At 32.1% G+C, this 15,246-nt stretch overlaps 1 protein-coding gene across 1 annotated transcript; it reads left to right on the plus strand.

Moving 5' to 3' along the window:
- The first annotated feature begins 9,711 nt into the window (after window positions 1-9,711).
- LOC129900349 (protein DETOXIFICATION 56-like) lies at window positions 9,712-11,527 on the plus strand. Its single transcript, XM_055975309.1, has one exon. The coding sequence runs from the start codon at window positions 9,778-9,780 to the stop codon at window positions 11,233-11,235; it is 1,458 nt and encodes a 485-aa protein (XP_055831284.1). The 5' UTR covers window positions 9,712-9,777; the 3' UTR covers window positions 11,236-11,527.
- The last annotated feature ends 3,719 nt before the right edge of the window (window positions 11,528-15,246 follow it).

The following is a 15,246-nucleotide window of genomic DNA, read 5'->3' on the forward strand; positions in this document are numbered from 1 at the left end:
CAAGGAGACATGTGGCTAGGTAAGAAAGTGCTCCATTGTTTCGCACCTTATTAAATAGGATGAGGAACTGAGAAAGTGTTGATCCTGACAGTCTCTAAGACAACTTATATTTTATCCATTTCAGATTAAAGCCAAAGCAAGGATTGAGAAGTGGGCTCTCAAGAGGTTTTTGATGATGAGGAGCATCCCCACCTTCCAACATAGATCATTTTGCATCTGATATTCAAGTGATTTGGATAGTTATATTATTAATAAAGACTAACATTTATATGCCTTTCATCATATTTTGTTTAGGCGGATAGAACAATCAATTATGGTGCAGACTATAATTGGTACCATAGACTCAAAGCCTCATCCTGAACATGTATTTATCAATATCTATATCAAAACTTTATCATACAGTGTCTTTCAGAATTGTAAGATGTCTATAACCTTTTTTTTTTTTGAAGATTGTCCTCTCTTATTTGTTTGCCCCTTGCATAAGGTGTAAGAAAATCAACATGGATTTTGGTAATTGTCATTTAAATTTAGAATTTTGGGTCCAAGCTCATTTGATTTGAGTTATACATTTTCATCTCTATTGTTAAAGATAAATCCCTACCCATTTAGAAGGGTTAATTAAGTAGGTAAACTCCTCAAAGAGAACAACGTGGTAAAAAATTATACGTACCAGATTTTCTATATCAATTAATGGATGCATGATATATGTTTTGAACATACACTATCATCAATTAGGCATTTAATTAATTATTGAACCATTTAACTATGATAAACTATATTGGTTTGGTGTAAGGTAAGCCTTTACCCTTCTATTATATTCAATGATTCTTATTATTCGATAGACAAATGGCCTACAAAATGAATATGACTCTTACATTGAGTCTCTTACAAAGTTTTCACACTCTTTGTTTCTTTACAAAGGGTTATTTTATTTTCCATGATTAGATTATGAACATCCTAAAGTAGGGGCAAAGCTAGCTAAGGGGTTCGATAAATTTTTTTGGCAGAAAATTATGTTATTTATATATGATGAAAATTAATTTTTCGCTAAGTTCATGTATTTATTTTTTCATATTTTAAACTCCCTTAGTGAAAATTTTGATTCCGCCTCAAAATTAGCATAATGTAAAATAAAAGTTACTCCCATGATCAAAGATTTTCTATGGCTCATGTACGAGTGTTTATGGACAATGTTATAAAAAATAAAAAAAACACCTGATGCTAGAAGTTTGAAAATGAGTTAGTGTATGCCATCAATTTGGATATTTTTTTTATTTTAAGTGTACACAAAATAAATAAAGTAATCAAAGTAATGATTCATTATTTCACAAAAAATCACTCAATATTGAGAAGCCAACTATATTCAGGAACAAATGTTACAACTAAACAATATGTAGAAGATAAAATGAAGAGTAGGCTAGATGAGGATCAAAAGATTGATTCTTGATCAAAGAAATAAAATTTTGTAATTATTTGCGGTCTTGATTATGTGAAAACACTAAATCTTCTAATTTATGTTGAAAAATAATCTAAGTGACTTTAGTTTTAACAGTAATCTATCTTTTCGCCATTTTTAATATTTGAATATTAGGAAAAGATTGTTCCTAATCTTAAAGGTCATCTATGGCCGCACGATGTGGGCTGGTTACCTAGTTTTAAGTAATAATTGAACTTAACCCATTATACAAAAAAAAGGTGTATTGAAAGTGAGATTTCTGATTATCGTCTATTGTAAATCTGCTGCTTACAAATTTGGACAAGTATCAAAATCTTATCTTTGGAGTTCTCTAAATCTGCTGATCAACATTATTTTTACACACACTACTATCAAATGACTTTAAGTTTTAAGTTAGAGAGTATAAATCGTGTGTGCCAAATCAGAAAGTGAGCAAAGGATGAGATTTTTAAAGACATCATAATGGAAATATTGCATCGTTTGCCTTCAAAATCTCTAGCATAGTTTAAATGTGTATCTTGGAAAAAGTACATTGCTGATTGTCATTGTTGACGATGGAAGCATAAACCATATCTAGTTGATTTCTTTTATCAAGATCCGCAATTTCCCCATATACCTTCCCGAATTAGTTTCTCCAACCCAGCTGTTGGATTTATTCGAATTCCTCATATTTGAGATACATTGTGCAATTTTTTTGTTTTTCAATCGACGCCTGATATCAGTATTGGAGTCCGCCTAAATTTGTATTGAGGCCGGAAAGTACCATATTAGAAATAAAGCTCTTTCTAACAAAGGTGTCTTTGTACCCACTGTGCAATTCTAAAGTTGTCAAAGTGTAGATATGGTAATTTTTGTAATGTCAATAATTTTTACAAGCAATTTACGTGTCATTTTATAGCTTATCTACTTGCAAAACTTATTGAAGAAGGAAAATTAAATAATAAATTATGCTTACACTAAACACAGATCAGTGAATTTGATGAATTATTCTCCTTTCCACGATTAATTAGTTTTCACTTCAAGATTTCTTTGTAGAGTTGGTTACCAAAATTTTCAACATTAAACATGGATATTCAACTCACTTTTGTCTTTCACCGAGAGTTTTTTCAAAAGAACTAGAATTGTTAACTCATTATTGGAGAATTCAAAATCTCTTTTATATTGTTAATATTCACTGTGCATATCGATCAAATCAGGTTTGCTCAAACTATGTATTTGTATTGAAAAATCATAAAACATGTATGCACATTAAAGTTATTCAATTATTAACATTTGAAATCGTTGTTCTAAAATTTATAAATTAATGGCTCCGCCTCTGATTGTCATCGTACTGACAATTAGAAAACAAATATACAGTGCCAGATCAGCTCTTTGAATTTTGAAAGAAAAATTCTTTGTTCTACACATGGATTGTTGCAGGTTACATTTTAATCAAGGGGGGAAAATTGATCGGTGATAACGCTTTAATGCCATGTGTATATATATATGCACTGATCTACTTAAATATTAGGAAAAAAAAATTGACCAACGACATGGAGCTTGAAAAAAATATATCACTCAAATCGAATTCATTTATGATGACAATATTGTGGTAATACAGTGTATTTTTTTCTTTAGAGTAAATACATTATTTCACTGCTGAATTTGCCACGAAAATTTACTTGAGCAATTAAATTTAAATTATATTTATATACTTTTCTTAATAACTTTTATTTTAATTATTTTCTATCCTGAAAAAATAATACAACTCTTACAACGTGAGTATGTACTACACTCGCGCCATATCATGGACACATCATTGTCACGTCAAAAATTATCAATCCTTCATTTTTTATTAGTTTTTCTCTTTTTCTTTCTTCTTCTTCTTTTCTCTTTTTTCTAATTTCTCCTCATCCAAATTGGATGAACTTCCCTCCAAATTTGTCCAAATTAATTGTTGTGATTGTTATTATTGGCCATTATTAATTTGAACGAATTGTCCTTCAAAAAAATAAATCATCACCATCATCTTTAACCTACATCCACCACCATCACCATCATCTCCCCATCAAATTTCATCCGATTTCTTCTCAAATTGGTCTCACTTACACTCAAATTCATCTAAATTAATCGTTTTGATTGTTATTGTTAGTCACTATTATTATTATTAACAATCTCATTTTTTTCATAACCATTATTTTATAACTTTATTTTTGAAAGAAAATCAAAATCAAAATCAAGAAATCAAAAAATGATGAAAATAAAAAGAAAAGAATAATAAAAATATAGAGGAAAAAAAGGATTTGTGGTGAAGGAGGAGGAAGGTGGTGTGGGTGGGGCTGTAGGGTGAGGTGGCATTTGTGACGGTGGGGGCCTATAAGGTGAGGTAGGGGTTGTGAAGAAGAAGAAGGTGGTGGGGGCAGGGCTATGGGGTAAAGAAGAAGAACTTTGAAGGGGGGGGGGGGGGCTGTGGGGTTTGGCCGTTTGGTTGGGGTTGGGGTTGGGGGTGAATGTGAAGAAGAAGGTGGATCTATGGGGAGTGGGGTAGAGGCTGAATGGGGTGTAGGAATGGAGGGCTGGGTTGTAAAAAAGAAGGAAGTATTTTTATTTTATTTTTTAATTATACATTAATTTTTTATTTTATTTTTTAATTGTATAATAATACATATATATTAATGGGTCCATCTTTTTGTGTTCTTCACTTGCTTAATTTTTTTCTTTTTGCCATATTAGCATTTGGGGTGAAAAATAATTGATAGATAAGTTGTTATTAAGGAGAGTATATAAATAAAACTTAAGTTTAGTTGCTAAAGTGAGTTTACGTTCCAAGTTCAAAGATGAAATAATGTATTTCTTTTTTTTTTTCTTACCTATAAGTTTGTCCTCTTTTTATGATAAGTTTGCTGGTAATTAACTACACAACAATATAAATTTTGATCAATCACATGATATTTTCATATACTATATTATTAGTTTTTGGCAGATACATATATATAATTACTATATTACGCCAATCAGAGAAAGCACTCCTATATTGCCTGATGTTGATTCGACAATTTACGTATGCTGGTAGGGTTGTATAGGGCAAATCGATAAACCGCACCAAACCGACCATTATAGGGTTGGTTTGATTTTAACTAAAAAAATTCAAACCGAATTTAAACCGACCCGATTATAGATATACTACTTTTAAATTATGTTATACATAAAAAATATTTATTAAAGTGTAATTTATAAATATTTTTAAATTTTTTTTCATAATTTTTGTTTTCTTTCTTATATTTAAATTTGGATTTGAGAAGCCCATTTAAATAATATACAAAAAAAACTCATCTTATAAAGTTATATTATAAAGTTAAAACTCCAAACAGTGTTGTGCCTCCATCTTATATGTTGATATTTTGTAGTAGAACTCGTTTTAAGAAGCACTGCTCTGTGCTTTTTATTAGATATTATGAAAAATCCGAGAAACCCGAAAAAATCTGAAAACCCAAAAAAATCTGAAAAACCCGAGAAAAATTAATATCGAAAAACCCGACTTTTATTGATTTGGTTTGGTTTATAGATTTAATAATCCAACACAAATAATTTGGTTTGATTTATAAAAAATTCGAACCAACCCGATTCATGTACACCCCTATATTCTGGTATGAATTTTACATGATAAAATGGAAATTCCAAGCTCAAAGAAAAATTTGTACTATTTGTTGAGTTAGATTATTATATTGCTTGTGTTATTGGTCGCACCTAAAAAAGTATTAAAGCACATATATATTATTAGAGTTGTACGGGGAAAATCGATAAACCGCATCAAATCAATAAATCGAACCAAATTGGGAAAAAAAACTGATTAGTGATTTGATTTGACTTGGTTTGGTGTTTGGAAAAAAAATCCGACCATTATAGGGTTGGTTCGGTTTTAACTAAAAAAAGTCAAACCGAACCCAAATCGATCCAATTATAGATATACTACTTTTAAATTATGTTATACATAAAAATATTTATTAAAATATAATTTATAAATATTTTTTAATTTTTTTTCATAATTTTTGTTTTCTTTCTTACATTTAAATTTGGATTTGAGAAGCCCATATAAATAATATACAAAAAAGCCTATCTTATAAAGTTATAGTATAAAGTTAAAACTTCAAACAGTGTTCTGCCTCCATCTTATATGTTGATATTTTGTATTAGAACTCTTTTTAAGAAACACTGCTCTGTGCTTTTTATTAGATATTATGAAAAACCCGAGAAACTCGAAAAAACCCAAAAAACTCGAGAAAAATTGATATCGAAAAATTCGACTTTTATTGGTTTGGTTTGGTTTATAGATTTAATAACCCGACACAAATAATTTGGTTTGGTTTGTAAAAAACCCGAACCAACCCGATCCATGTACACCACTATATATTATAATAAAGTATCAGACACTAAATCACATTTTTGCAGGTTCAAAAAATATTCAATTATTTTGATTTCATGTATTGTGTCAATGTCGTATAGTTTATCTTTTCATATTAATGAATGTTACATCTATCTGTGTCATTTGACATTATACGTAATTCATTTTTATTCTCTATTTCATAAAATTCACGTGCAATACATGTACACAAAGCTAGTGTCTATATATATATATATATATATTCTTGGAATAATATTATTTTTTTCTTATCAAATGTCAAACAGTAGAAAATAAATAAAAACCCATTTATTTTCCAACGAAATTCATACCAGACACAGCCTAAATTCTGCTTGATCCATTCTTGATTCTATGACTTGAACTTCCAGTTTTGATCGATTCGAATAAATCTTTCTTTAGTTGCATATATTTATTTAACTAAGATAAGGAATTTCCACCAAATTTGCAGTTGGGATGTTCTTTAAGTTATTCTTAATTATCAATAGATCTTCTATTATTCCACATAGATATATAAATTATAAAGCATAAAACAAGGACTAAGAGGGATATATCTTTTAAAGTTATTAAATAATCAAGATTAGTGCGCATAAGATTGTAAGCATTAACCAACGCACTAGCAGTGGAAATATTATTGATTTACAATTTACACTCACAACTAAAGTGGTGCCACTTTTCGATAAATAATATGTCCTAATTAAGATTATAGAATAATTGATGATTTCATACAGTTATTATGTATTGTAGTAGCATCTCTGGTTCTTCCTGATAGCAATGTGCAATGTGCTTTTGTTAATTTAATCTATCCTCTTATAAAGTATGAAAAATGCTGAATGATTATGGATTTTTACTTAAGAAAGATTTATTCCTGATCTTAATTAAACAAATATATGCAACTTAAGAAAGATTTATTCGAATGGATCAAAAATGGAATTTCAAGTCATAGAATCAAGAATGAATCAAGTAGAATTCAGGGTGTGTCTGGTATTGTTGAAAAATAAGTGGATTTTTACTTTTTCGCTAAATCATTTCTTAGACCTAAGACTATAAATCAATAATATGAATATTTTAATAAAATACTCATATTAGTCATTTTTAAAATTTATTACAGGTGCATTATATAAGTAACTGAATTCTAATTAACTTAAATTCGTTCATTTATGACCCTTAGAGCGGCAACTACCAAGTAACCTTGAAACAATTCTGTTATAATCTTATACCAACTTTCTATATTTACAGGAAATTCTTGCCTTTCATGCTTTCAACGGTGTCCTTCAAGCTCAATTCAAGAGAAATGAAATTGATACCTAATCTTTTTTCCTTTTTCCTTGACACTACATGAAAATTGTCTAACTCTCAAAATAGACCTTAATAATCACATAATCTTCTAACAAGTATTATAATGCTTAGGCAATATAATAAAAAGGCAAGCGTCCATCGTCAATGAAGAATCTACATTATATCAAAAATGATTTTTAGCGGCAATTAATTAATGATAATAATTTAATTGCCAATTGCCACTAAATATGTTTTTTAGAGACAATTAACACTCTTTGTAAATATCCCTAAAGTCTATAGAGACATTGGATCCAATGACACTTAACTGATAACGACAAAGGATATATCACACTCTTTGTTAATGTGCATATTTATTGGTGGTGAAAGTTGTTTTTGTTGTAGTGCCATGATATATGCTCCTATGTGTAAAAAAAGAACTCTCTATCATTGTGGAAATATTTACAACTCTAATTATGGTAATTATTATGCTACCAAATTAAAAAAAAATATAGGCAAATAATTAAATGGTAATGTCATTTAATTATTTGAAAAAAAATTGTAAATGACAATTTTATTTATTAGAGAGTTTTTTAATGAAAGGTAACTTAAGTTGATATAACAATTAGAAGTAAGCATTTAAAGGAAGAGGAATATCTATGAAATAAAGAGGGAGAAGAGTGCATTTAAGATAGAGAAAATTGAAAATCCAATCAAAGTTGCGACAATATATATAATATGAAACAAAAAGGGAGAAAGGAGATTTTAAGATAAACAAAATCTGAAATTCGAATAAAAATTGCGATAAAATTGAGAAGAAGACGTCGATAAAAAGAATGAACATGAATAAGTTTTTGGAAATGTAAGTCATTTTATAAAAGTAGAGGAATCATAAATAAAAAGGACACTAATTAATATTTTATGAGGTTTTCTCGTAGACATGCAATATTTTCAATACATAAACCAAAAATGATGTAAACTTTTCCAGATAATTAGGAGTCATCCTAATTATTTTAGAATTCTTTTCCTTCACGTAGACAACCTTATTGCCTAGTTATTTTAGGATTTTTTCCCCTTATTACGTGACTATATAATTAAGTAGAATAAAGATAAAAGAAAATTATTTAGAAAAATAAGAAAAGACGATATTGTCTTAAGAAGAATTTGTTGATAAAAGACAAAAAATTCAATTGACTTTGCTAAAGATATTCATACTTTTAATATAATTTAGATTAGATATAGATTAATTAGTTAGGATATACATCTCCCATCTTTATGATTTAATTACTCCCAATCAAAAAGAATAACTCTTAATTTATTCTCCCTTTACTCTCTCTCTAAGCTAAGTCACATTTAAGTTGTGGGCTCGTAGCGAAGGTTAGATCTTATAATGTTAGAAAAGTTAAGGTTTCGTATGTGTTGATTGAGACCAAGTTAAAGAACACGTTAATGTATTATACCTAAATATGCATGCACATAATATATACATACATATGTATGTATTTAATGCATGTAATATTAAAATAACAATCATAATAAAACAACATTAGATTTTGTAACAAACTTATAAAAGAATTGTTTTAATTATATTAATTAATGTTAATGAACTTAAACAAAAATCTATAAATACATAAATTAAAAAATAAAAATATTATATATAATATTTAAAAAATATCATATAAATGGAGGATTAGCAATAACAAGGATAAACTAGGCTTTGCATATGATAAAGGAGGAAGAGTGATTATTTTTTAAAGTTGAAGAGAGAATTTAATTTTTAAATCAAAATTGAGAGTGTAAATGATTTAATCTTCTTATATATATAAATAATAATACCCCAATTTGATACCTTTTTTCAAAATTAAAGATAGTTGTACGGTGCCAAACCTCTTTTAACTTACCTTATTCTCTTCACTCTTTTCTTTGTTTATGCCAACTTCCTTCAGCTGTATTATGTATTTAATGCGTATGTGTTTCATGTGATAATCGAATTTTTAGGTACAATAGCGTTGTGTGGAAAGCTACCACTGATTCTTTAAGAACATGTATGAATTTATCTGCGTGCATCGATAACCTACAAGGCTACAATGTTCAAATTGAAATCGTGTCTCACATTATTCTCCATTTCTACAATGTCATCATGTGACTATTAAATAGACTTTGGACCTAACTCACTCAATAAAAACTAGTTTAAAAAATGAGGATTGTTCAACTTTTATAAGAAGTCAATTGACTTTAAAGACTATAATCTAATTCTAATTTTTCCATCTTAAAAACTAGCTTAAACACTCTGATTTGCAAGTATATAACTACTACTACACTTTAGTTATATACTTTTTAGAAATTATTTTCCACTCACCAACAGAGAAAACAATTGGTCTTTCATAAAAGAATTGTGAGCCAGCCATGTGTTTTCTTCTTTTTAGCAATACCCCTTTTTGATTTGCCTTTGCACTCTCATCATGCACTATAAATTCCCCACCAAGATTTCCCTCTTAATTGGCCTTCTTTCTTCAATTGGTAGTTACAAGAAACGCCCTTTTATATATATATATATATATATATCACCAACTCTTTCACAAAACTTATGCTCTTTTAAAACTAACCATTCTTGTGTAACATCACTAATATTGCAAATACCACCACTACTATGCCTGAATCAATGACCAAAAAATGGCCAGAAAATCTCATACAAAATGCCCTTTTAGAAATGAAATTGCAATGGGGAATAGTACTCCCTCTGATGGCTATGAACTTCACATGGTTTGCAAAAACAGCCATAACAACTGCGTTCCTTGGTAGGCTTGGAGAGCTTTCTTTAGCTGGAGCCACGCTTGGTTTTACATTCGCGAACGTGACTGGATTCTCAGTCTTGAATGGACTTAGTGGTGCTATGGAGCCTATTTGTGGACAAGCCTTTGGAGCCAAGAATCATAAGTTACTTCACAAGACCCTTGTCATGTCTGTTTCTTTGTTACTATTTGTCTCTATTCCTATTTCTTTCTTGTGGCTTAATGTTGACAAGATCCTCATCAAATTTGGCCAGCAAGAAGACATTTCAATGGTAGCTAAAAAGTATCTTGTTTATCTTCTTCCTGATTTGGTGATCACATCTTTCTTGTGTCCATTGAAAGCTTATTTGAGCACACAAAATGTTACAATCCCAATTATGTTAACCTCTGTTTTGGGGGTTGCTCTGCATATACCGATAAATGTGCTTCTTTCGATGAGTAAGGGGATTGAAGGAGTTTCAATGGGATATTGGATAACAGACTTATTGATCATGATTCTTTTGGTTATTTATGTGGCGCTATCAGAGAACAGAAAGGGCGGAAAGTGGAACGAAGGAGGCTGGTGGGAACAGGGGATTCTTGATTGGATTAGATTAATCAAACTCTGTGGACCATGTTGCCTTACAACTTGCCTTGAATGGTGGTGCTATGAGATCTTGGTTTTGCTCACAGGGCGACTCCCGAATTCTAAACAAGCAGTTGGGATTATAGCAATTGTGTTGAACTTTGATTATTTGATTTACTCTGCTATGCTCTCGCTCGCGACATGTGCATCCATTCGCGTGTCCAATGAGCTCGGGGAAGATAGTCCCGGCCCTGCTTATAGGGCAGCATACGTGTCGTTAGCCTTGAGTATCGTTGCAGGCCTTTTCGGTGGCTCTGTAATGGCAGTAGCAAGAGGAATTTGGGGTCCTCTGTTTAGTCATGATATAGGGGTAATTAGAGGGGTGAAGAGGATCATGTTGCTAATGGCCTTAATTGAAGTTGTTAACTTCCCTTTAGCAGTTTGTGGAGGAATTGTTCGTGGAACAGCGCGGCCTTGGCTAGGGATGTATGCTAATATCAGTGGATTTTACCTGCTGGCTTTGCCATTGGGGGTGATTTTGGCTTTCAAGGTTCAACTTGGCCTTGCAGGATTGTTGATAGGGTTCATGGTTGGAGTAGTTCTTTGTTTGGCCTTGTTGTTGGTGTTGATTGCTAGAATTGATTGGGTTGGAGAAGCTAATAAAGCACATATGCTTGCCTGCAACCAAGAAGAAGGCGGTGGTGAAGATGATCAGAAAATTTCGTGGGTGGTTAAAGAAAATGGTTCATGAATTCAGACGCTTATCTAGAGTGTTACGAGTAAGTTTAGTCGAACCATCATGTTCTACATACACGGTAGAATATGTGAAAAGAATTCTGAAAAAGCAATATAAATGTTAAGGTGTGAACCCATATTTTCAAAGAACTCCGAACAGGTGTCTTAAGCTCAGGACTATAATCATTAGTCTAAAATAATTGTGTCATAAAATTTCGACCTTACTATAAATTTATGATCACAAGAATGAATGTATATTCTAATGGGAGTAGCTGAATTCTAAGTTGGAAGTCCATTTAATCCGAGAAATATGAACGATACCTTTGATGACTGAATGGAATAATATAAATGCTTAGTAAAGCGTGAAACTAATGGACTTTTAGCCAGCATTTCAAATCTATTCAAAATTTAATCTTTTTTCAATAAAGAAATAACACTTGAATAACCATACTCCTAGCTAAAACATAAAAAATCCAACACAACAGGCTAATATTTAAACTTTTACATGTAAAACTCCAACATAATTTACTAGAGTTAAAAATTACCAAAATTTGAAATTTCCCGTTCAAAAAGTTGTCATAGAGTCCTTGCACTATTTCAAACTCAAGTTTTGTCTAAACTCCATGACATTATCCTAAAATTTTAATTCAATGAGTTCAAATTTTGGGATACAATCTTGGAGTTTCACTTTTATAATATTTTCGATATATTTTATAGAAAGACTTGATTGCACTCAAAGATTTTTACTAGAACTCCATAATACGTGGAGTTTCAACTATATAGGATGAAGTATTTTTTGGCTTCTTAGCCCAAGTTCAATTTAAAGATGCCCAAAAAATACACTGTCCTCTTAATGAAACCAAAATATGAAATTAGCAGTCAAACAACACACATTACCCATGTAAGAGAGCCAAAATTTACTAAACAAATGTCATCATTCACCCCATGCCATAGTTTTTTTTCTATTCCAACCCAAATTCATATCACAATTTATGCACATGCTTAGTAATTCGTCGAGTATAACATTCTCGTATATTAATCAACAAAACAGAAGTCCGGTATAATAGGCGTCAACATTTACTAACATCAATTAAAACTTGAGCCATGGCTTGGAAAAAATGAGAATGCAATACTTAAAATAACAAACATGTCTGATGACATGGTAATGCTAGCCAAATAAAAGGCTTTCATAGTATTTTTCGATGCCTTAATTGAAGTTAACTTCCCTTTAGCAGTTTGTGGAGGAATTGTTCGTGGAACGGCGCGTCCTTGGCTAGGGATGCCGGCTGGCCTTGCCATTGGGGGTTCATGGTTGGAGTAGTTGTTTGTTTGGCTTTATTGTTGGTGTTGATTGCTAGATTGCAACCTGGAAGAGGGTAGTGGAGATGATGATCGGAAAACTTCGTGGATGGTTAAAGAAAATGGCTCATGAATTCAGAGGTGGATCATGTTCAGGCTTCAGCATGACAACATAGATAGAAAAAATATATATACATGAAATATTAGGTTTGAATGCATATTTTTTCTCTTTCGTTTCGCCTTGAATGCATATTTTCAAGGAACTCCAACATGTGTCTAAGGTCATGAATCATGACTACAGTCCCTACTCACTAGTCATTTTTTCAATGCCAAAATTCGAAAAATGCAAATCGATGCGGGGAGGTTTTTCTAAAATTAAATTTTTTTACAAAATATCGACCTTCAATTTAAATTTAGATCAATAATATAATGCCACATAAATTTTAATTATATATTTTTAAAATTCAGTATTGATCATTAGTCAAAGAGCATAAATGAGTAAAACTTATAATTGCAGAAGTCAAAAAAAGGGGCTGCCTAATGTCAAAAAGGGAGGCACAGCTACCTTATCAAATTGTCAAAAAAAGGGGCTAAGAGGCAGCAACTTTGTTTGACAAAGTTGGCTGCAGATTTGGGAAAAGTTGGCTGCAAACTTACACGGTAAGAAAACTCCTATAAATAGGGTCTCTTGCCCTCATTTGAAATTATCCCAGAAAGAGAGAGTAAGAATACAAAGAGAGTTATACACCAAGATAAATATTGTAGTCTTGAGTGTCCTCTTTAGTAGTTGTTCCTTTTACAAGAGAGAAGTGTTAATTATTGTTTTCTCCTTGTATTTGAGAGCTGTGTACTCCATATTTTTATAGTGAGATCCTTCTACCCCGTGGTTTTTCCCTTCTATCATTTAGAGGGGTTTCCACGTAAAATTCTCGTGTCCAATTTATTTTCATTATTTTCATCATATCAAACTTAAGTTGTGGTGCTTCCTCCCCCCAACAGTGGTATCAGAGCCCTCGGTTATTCTGTCTATTTTATGCGAAGGTACTATTTGTGAATAGTAACTTTTCGTGAATAGTAAATTCGGTGAATAGTACTATTCACGTGAATAGTAAAATTTCGGTGACAGAACAGTTTGTCACGATTGTTCGCAAAATATTCAGAAACGATCTAGAAGGGTGTGAAGCAAATAACAATGTCGAGTACAACAAAGTTTGACGTTGAAAAATTCAATGGGACTAAATTCTCATTGTGGAAAATGAAAATAAAAGCGATATTGAGAAAAGACAATTGCTTAGCTGCAATTGATGGCAGGCCCACAGACTTTGTTGATGACAGCAAGTGGAACGACATAGACAGCAACGCAGTTGCTGATCTACACTTGGCACTAGCTGATCAAGTGTTGTCTAGTGTAGCGGAAAAACGGACGGCGAAGGAAATATGGGATACCCTTACAGGGTTGTATGAGGCCAAGTCTTTACATAATAAAATCTTCTTAAAAAGAAGATTGTATACTCTTCGAATGGCAGAGTCCATGTCAGTTACTGAACACATCAATACTTTGAATACTCTATTTTCGCAACTTACAACAATGGGTTGTAAAATAGAGGGGATTGAACGTGCGGAGCTTCTACTTCAAAGTCTGCCTGACTCGTATGATCAACTCATCATCAACTTGATGAACAATACAGACAGTCTAGTTTTCGATGAAATTGCAGCCGTTGTCTTGGAAGAAGAAAATCGGCGCAAAAACAAGGAAGACAGACAAGCAAGTTCGCAGCAAGCTGAAGCCTTGATAATGGTGAGAGGAAGACCAACGGAACGTGGCCCTAGTGGGAATCACAATCATGGCAGATCTCAATCAAGAAGTAAGAAGAATATCAAGTGCTACAACTGTGGCAAGAAAGGGCACTTCAAGAAAGATTGTCGGTTCAAGAAGAAGAGTGAACACCCTGAGCCATCAAATGCTCAAGGGAATGTTGCATGTACCTCGGATGATGGCGATATTTTATGCAGTGAGGCAATATCAAATAATGAAGGCAGAAAACGTTTTGCTGATGTCTGGATCATGGACACAGGAGCAACATGGCACATGACTTCCAGGAGAGAATGGTTCCATCAATATAATCCTATCTCAGGAGGATCTGTGTTCATGGGAAACGATCATGCTTTGGATGTTATTGGTATTGGGTCCATCAAAATAAAGATGTATGATGGCACGGTTCGCACCATCCAGGAGGTACGACATGTAAAAGACTTGAAGAAGAATCTATTATCTTTAGGACAACTAGATGATAATGGATGTTCATATAAGACTCATGGTGGAGTCATGAGAATATCCAAAGGAGCGCTTGTAGTGATGAAAGCAAAAAAACTTGCTGCAAATCTATATGTGCTTAAAGGTGAAACACACCAAGAAGGAGAAGCATCAACCGCGTCAGCAAGTTCACTTGAAGAATCAACGATGATGTGGCATCGTAAACTTGGCCATATGTCGGAACGAGGTTTGAAGATTCTTGCTGAGCAAAAACTTCTTCCAGGGCTCAAAAAGGTTTCACTATCCTTTTGTGAGCATTGTGTTACCAGTAAGCAAAATAGACTGAAGTTTAGCAGTTCCTCTGCTAAAAGCAAGGAAATACTAGATCTGGTTCACTCTGATGTCTGGCAAGCACCGGTGGAGTCTCTAGGAGGAGCGAAATATTTCGTGTCATTTATCGACAATTACTCCAGG

Source organism: Solanum dulcamara, chromosome 8 (assembly GCF_947179165.1).
Source record: "Solanum dulcamara chromosome 8, daSolDulc1.2, whole genome shotgun sequence".
Classification (NCBI taxonomy): domain Eukaryota; kingdom Viridiplantae; phylum Streptophyta; class Magnoliopsida; order Solanales; family Solanaceae; genus Solanum; species Solanum dulcamara.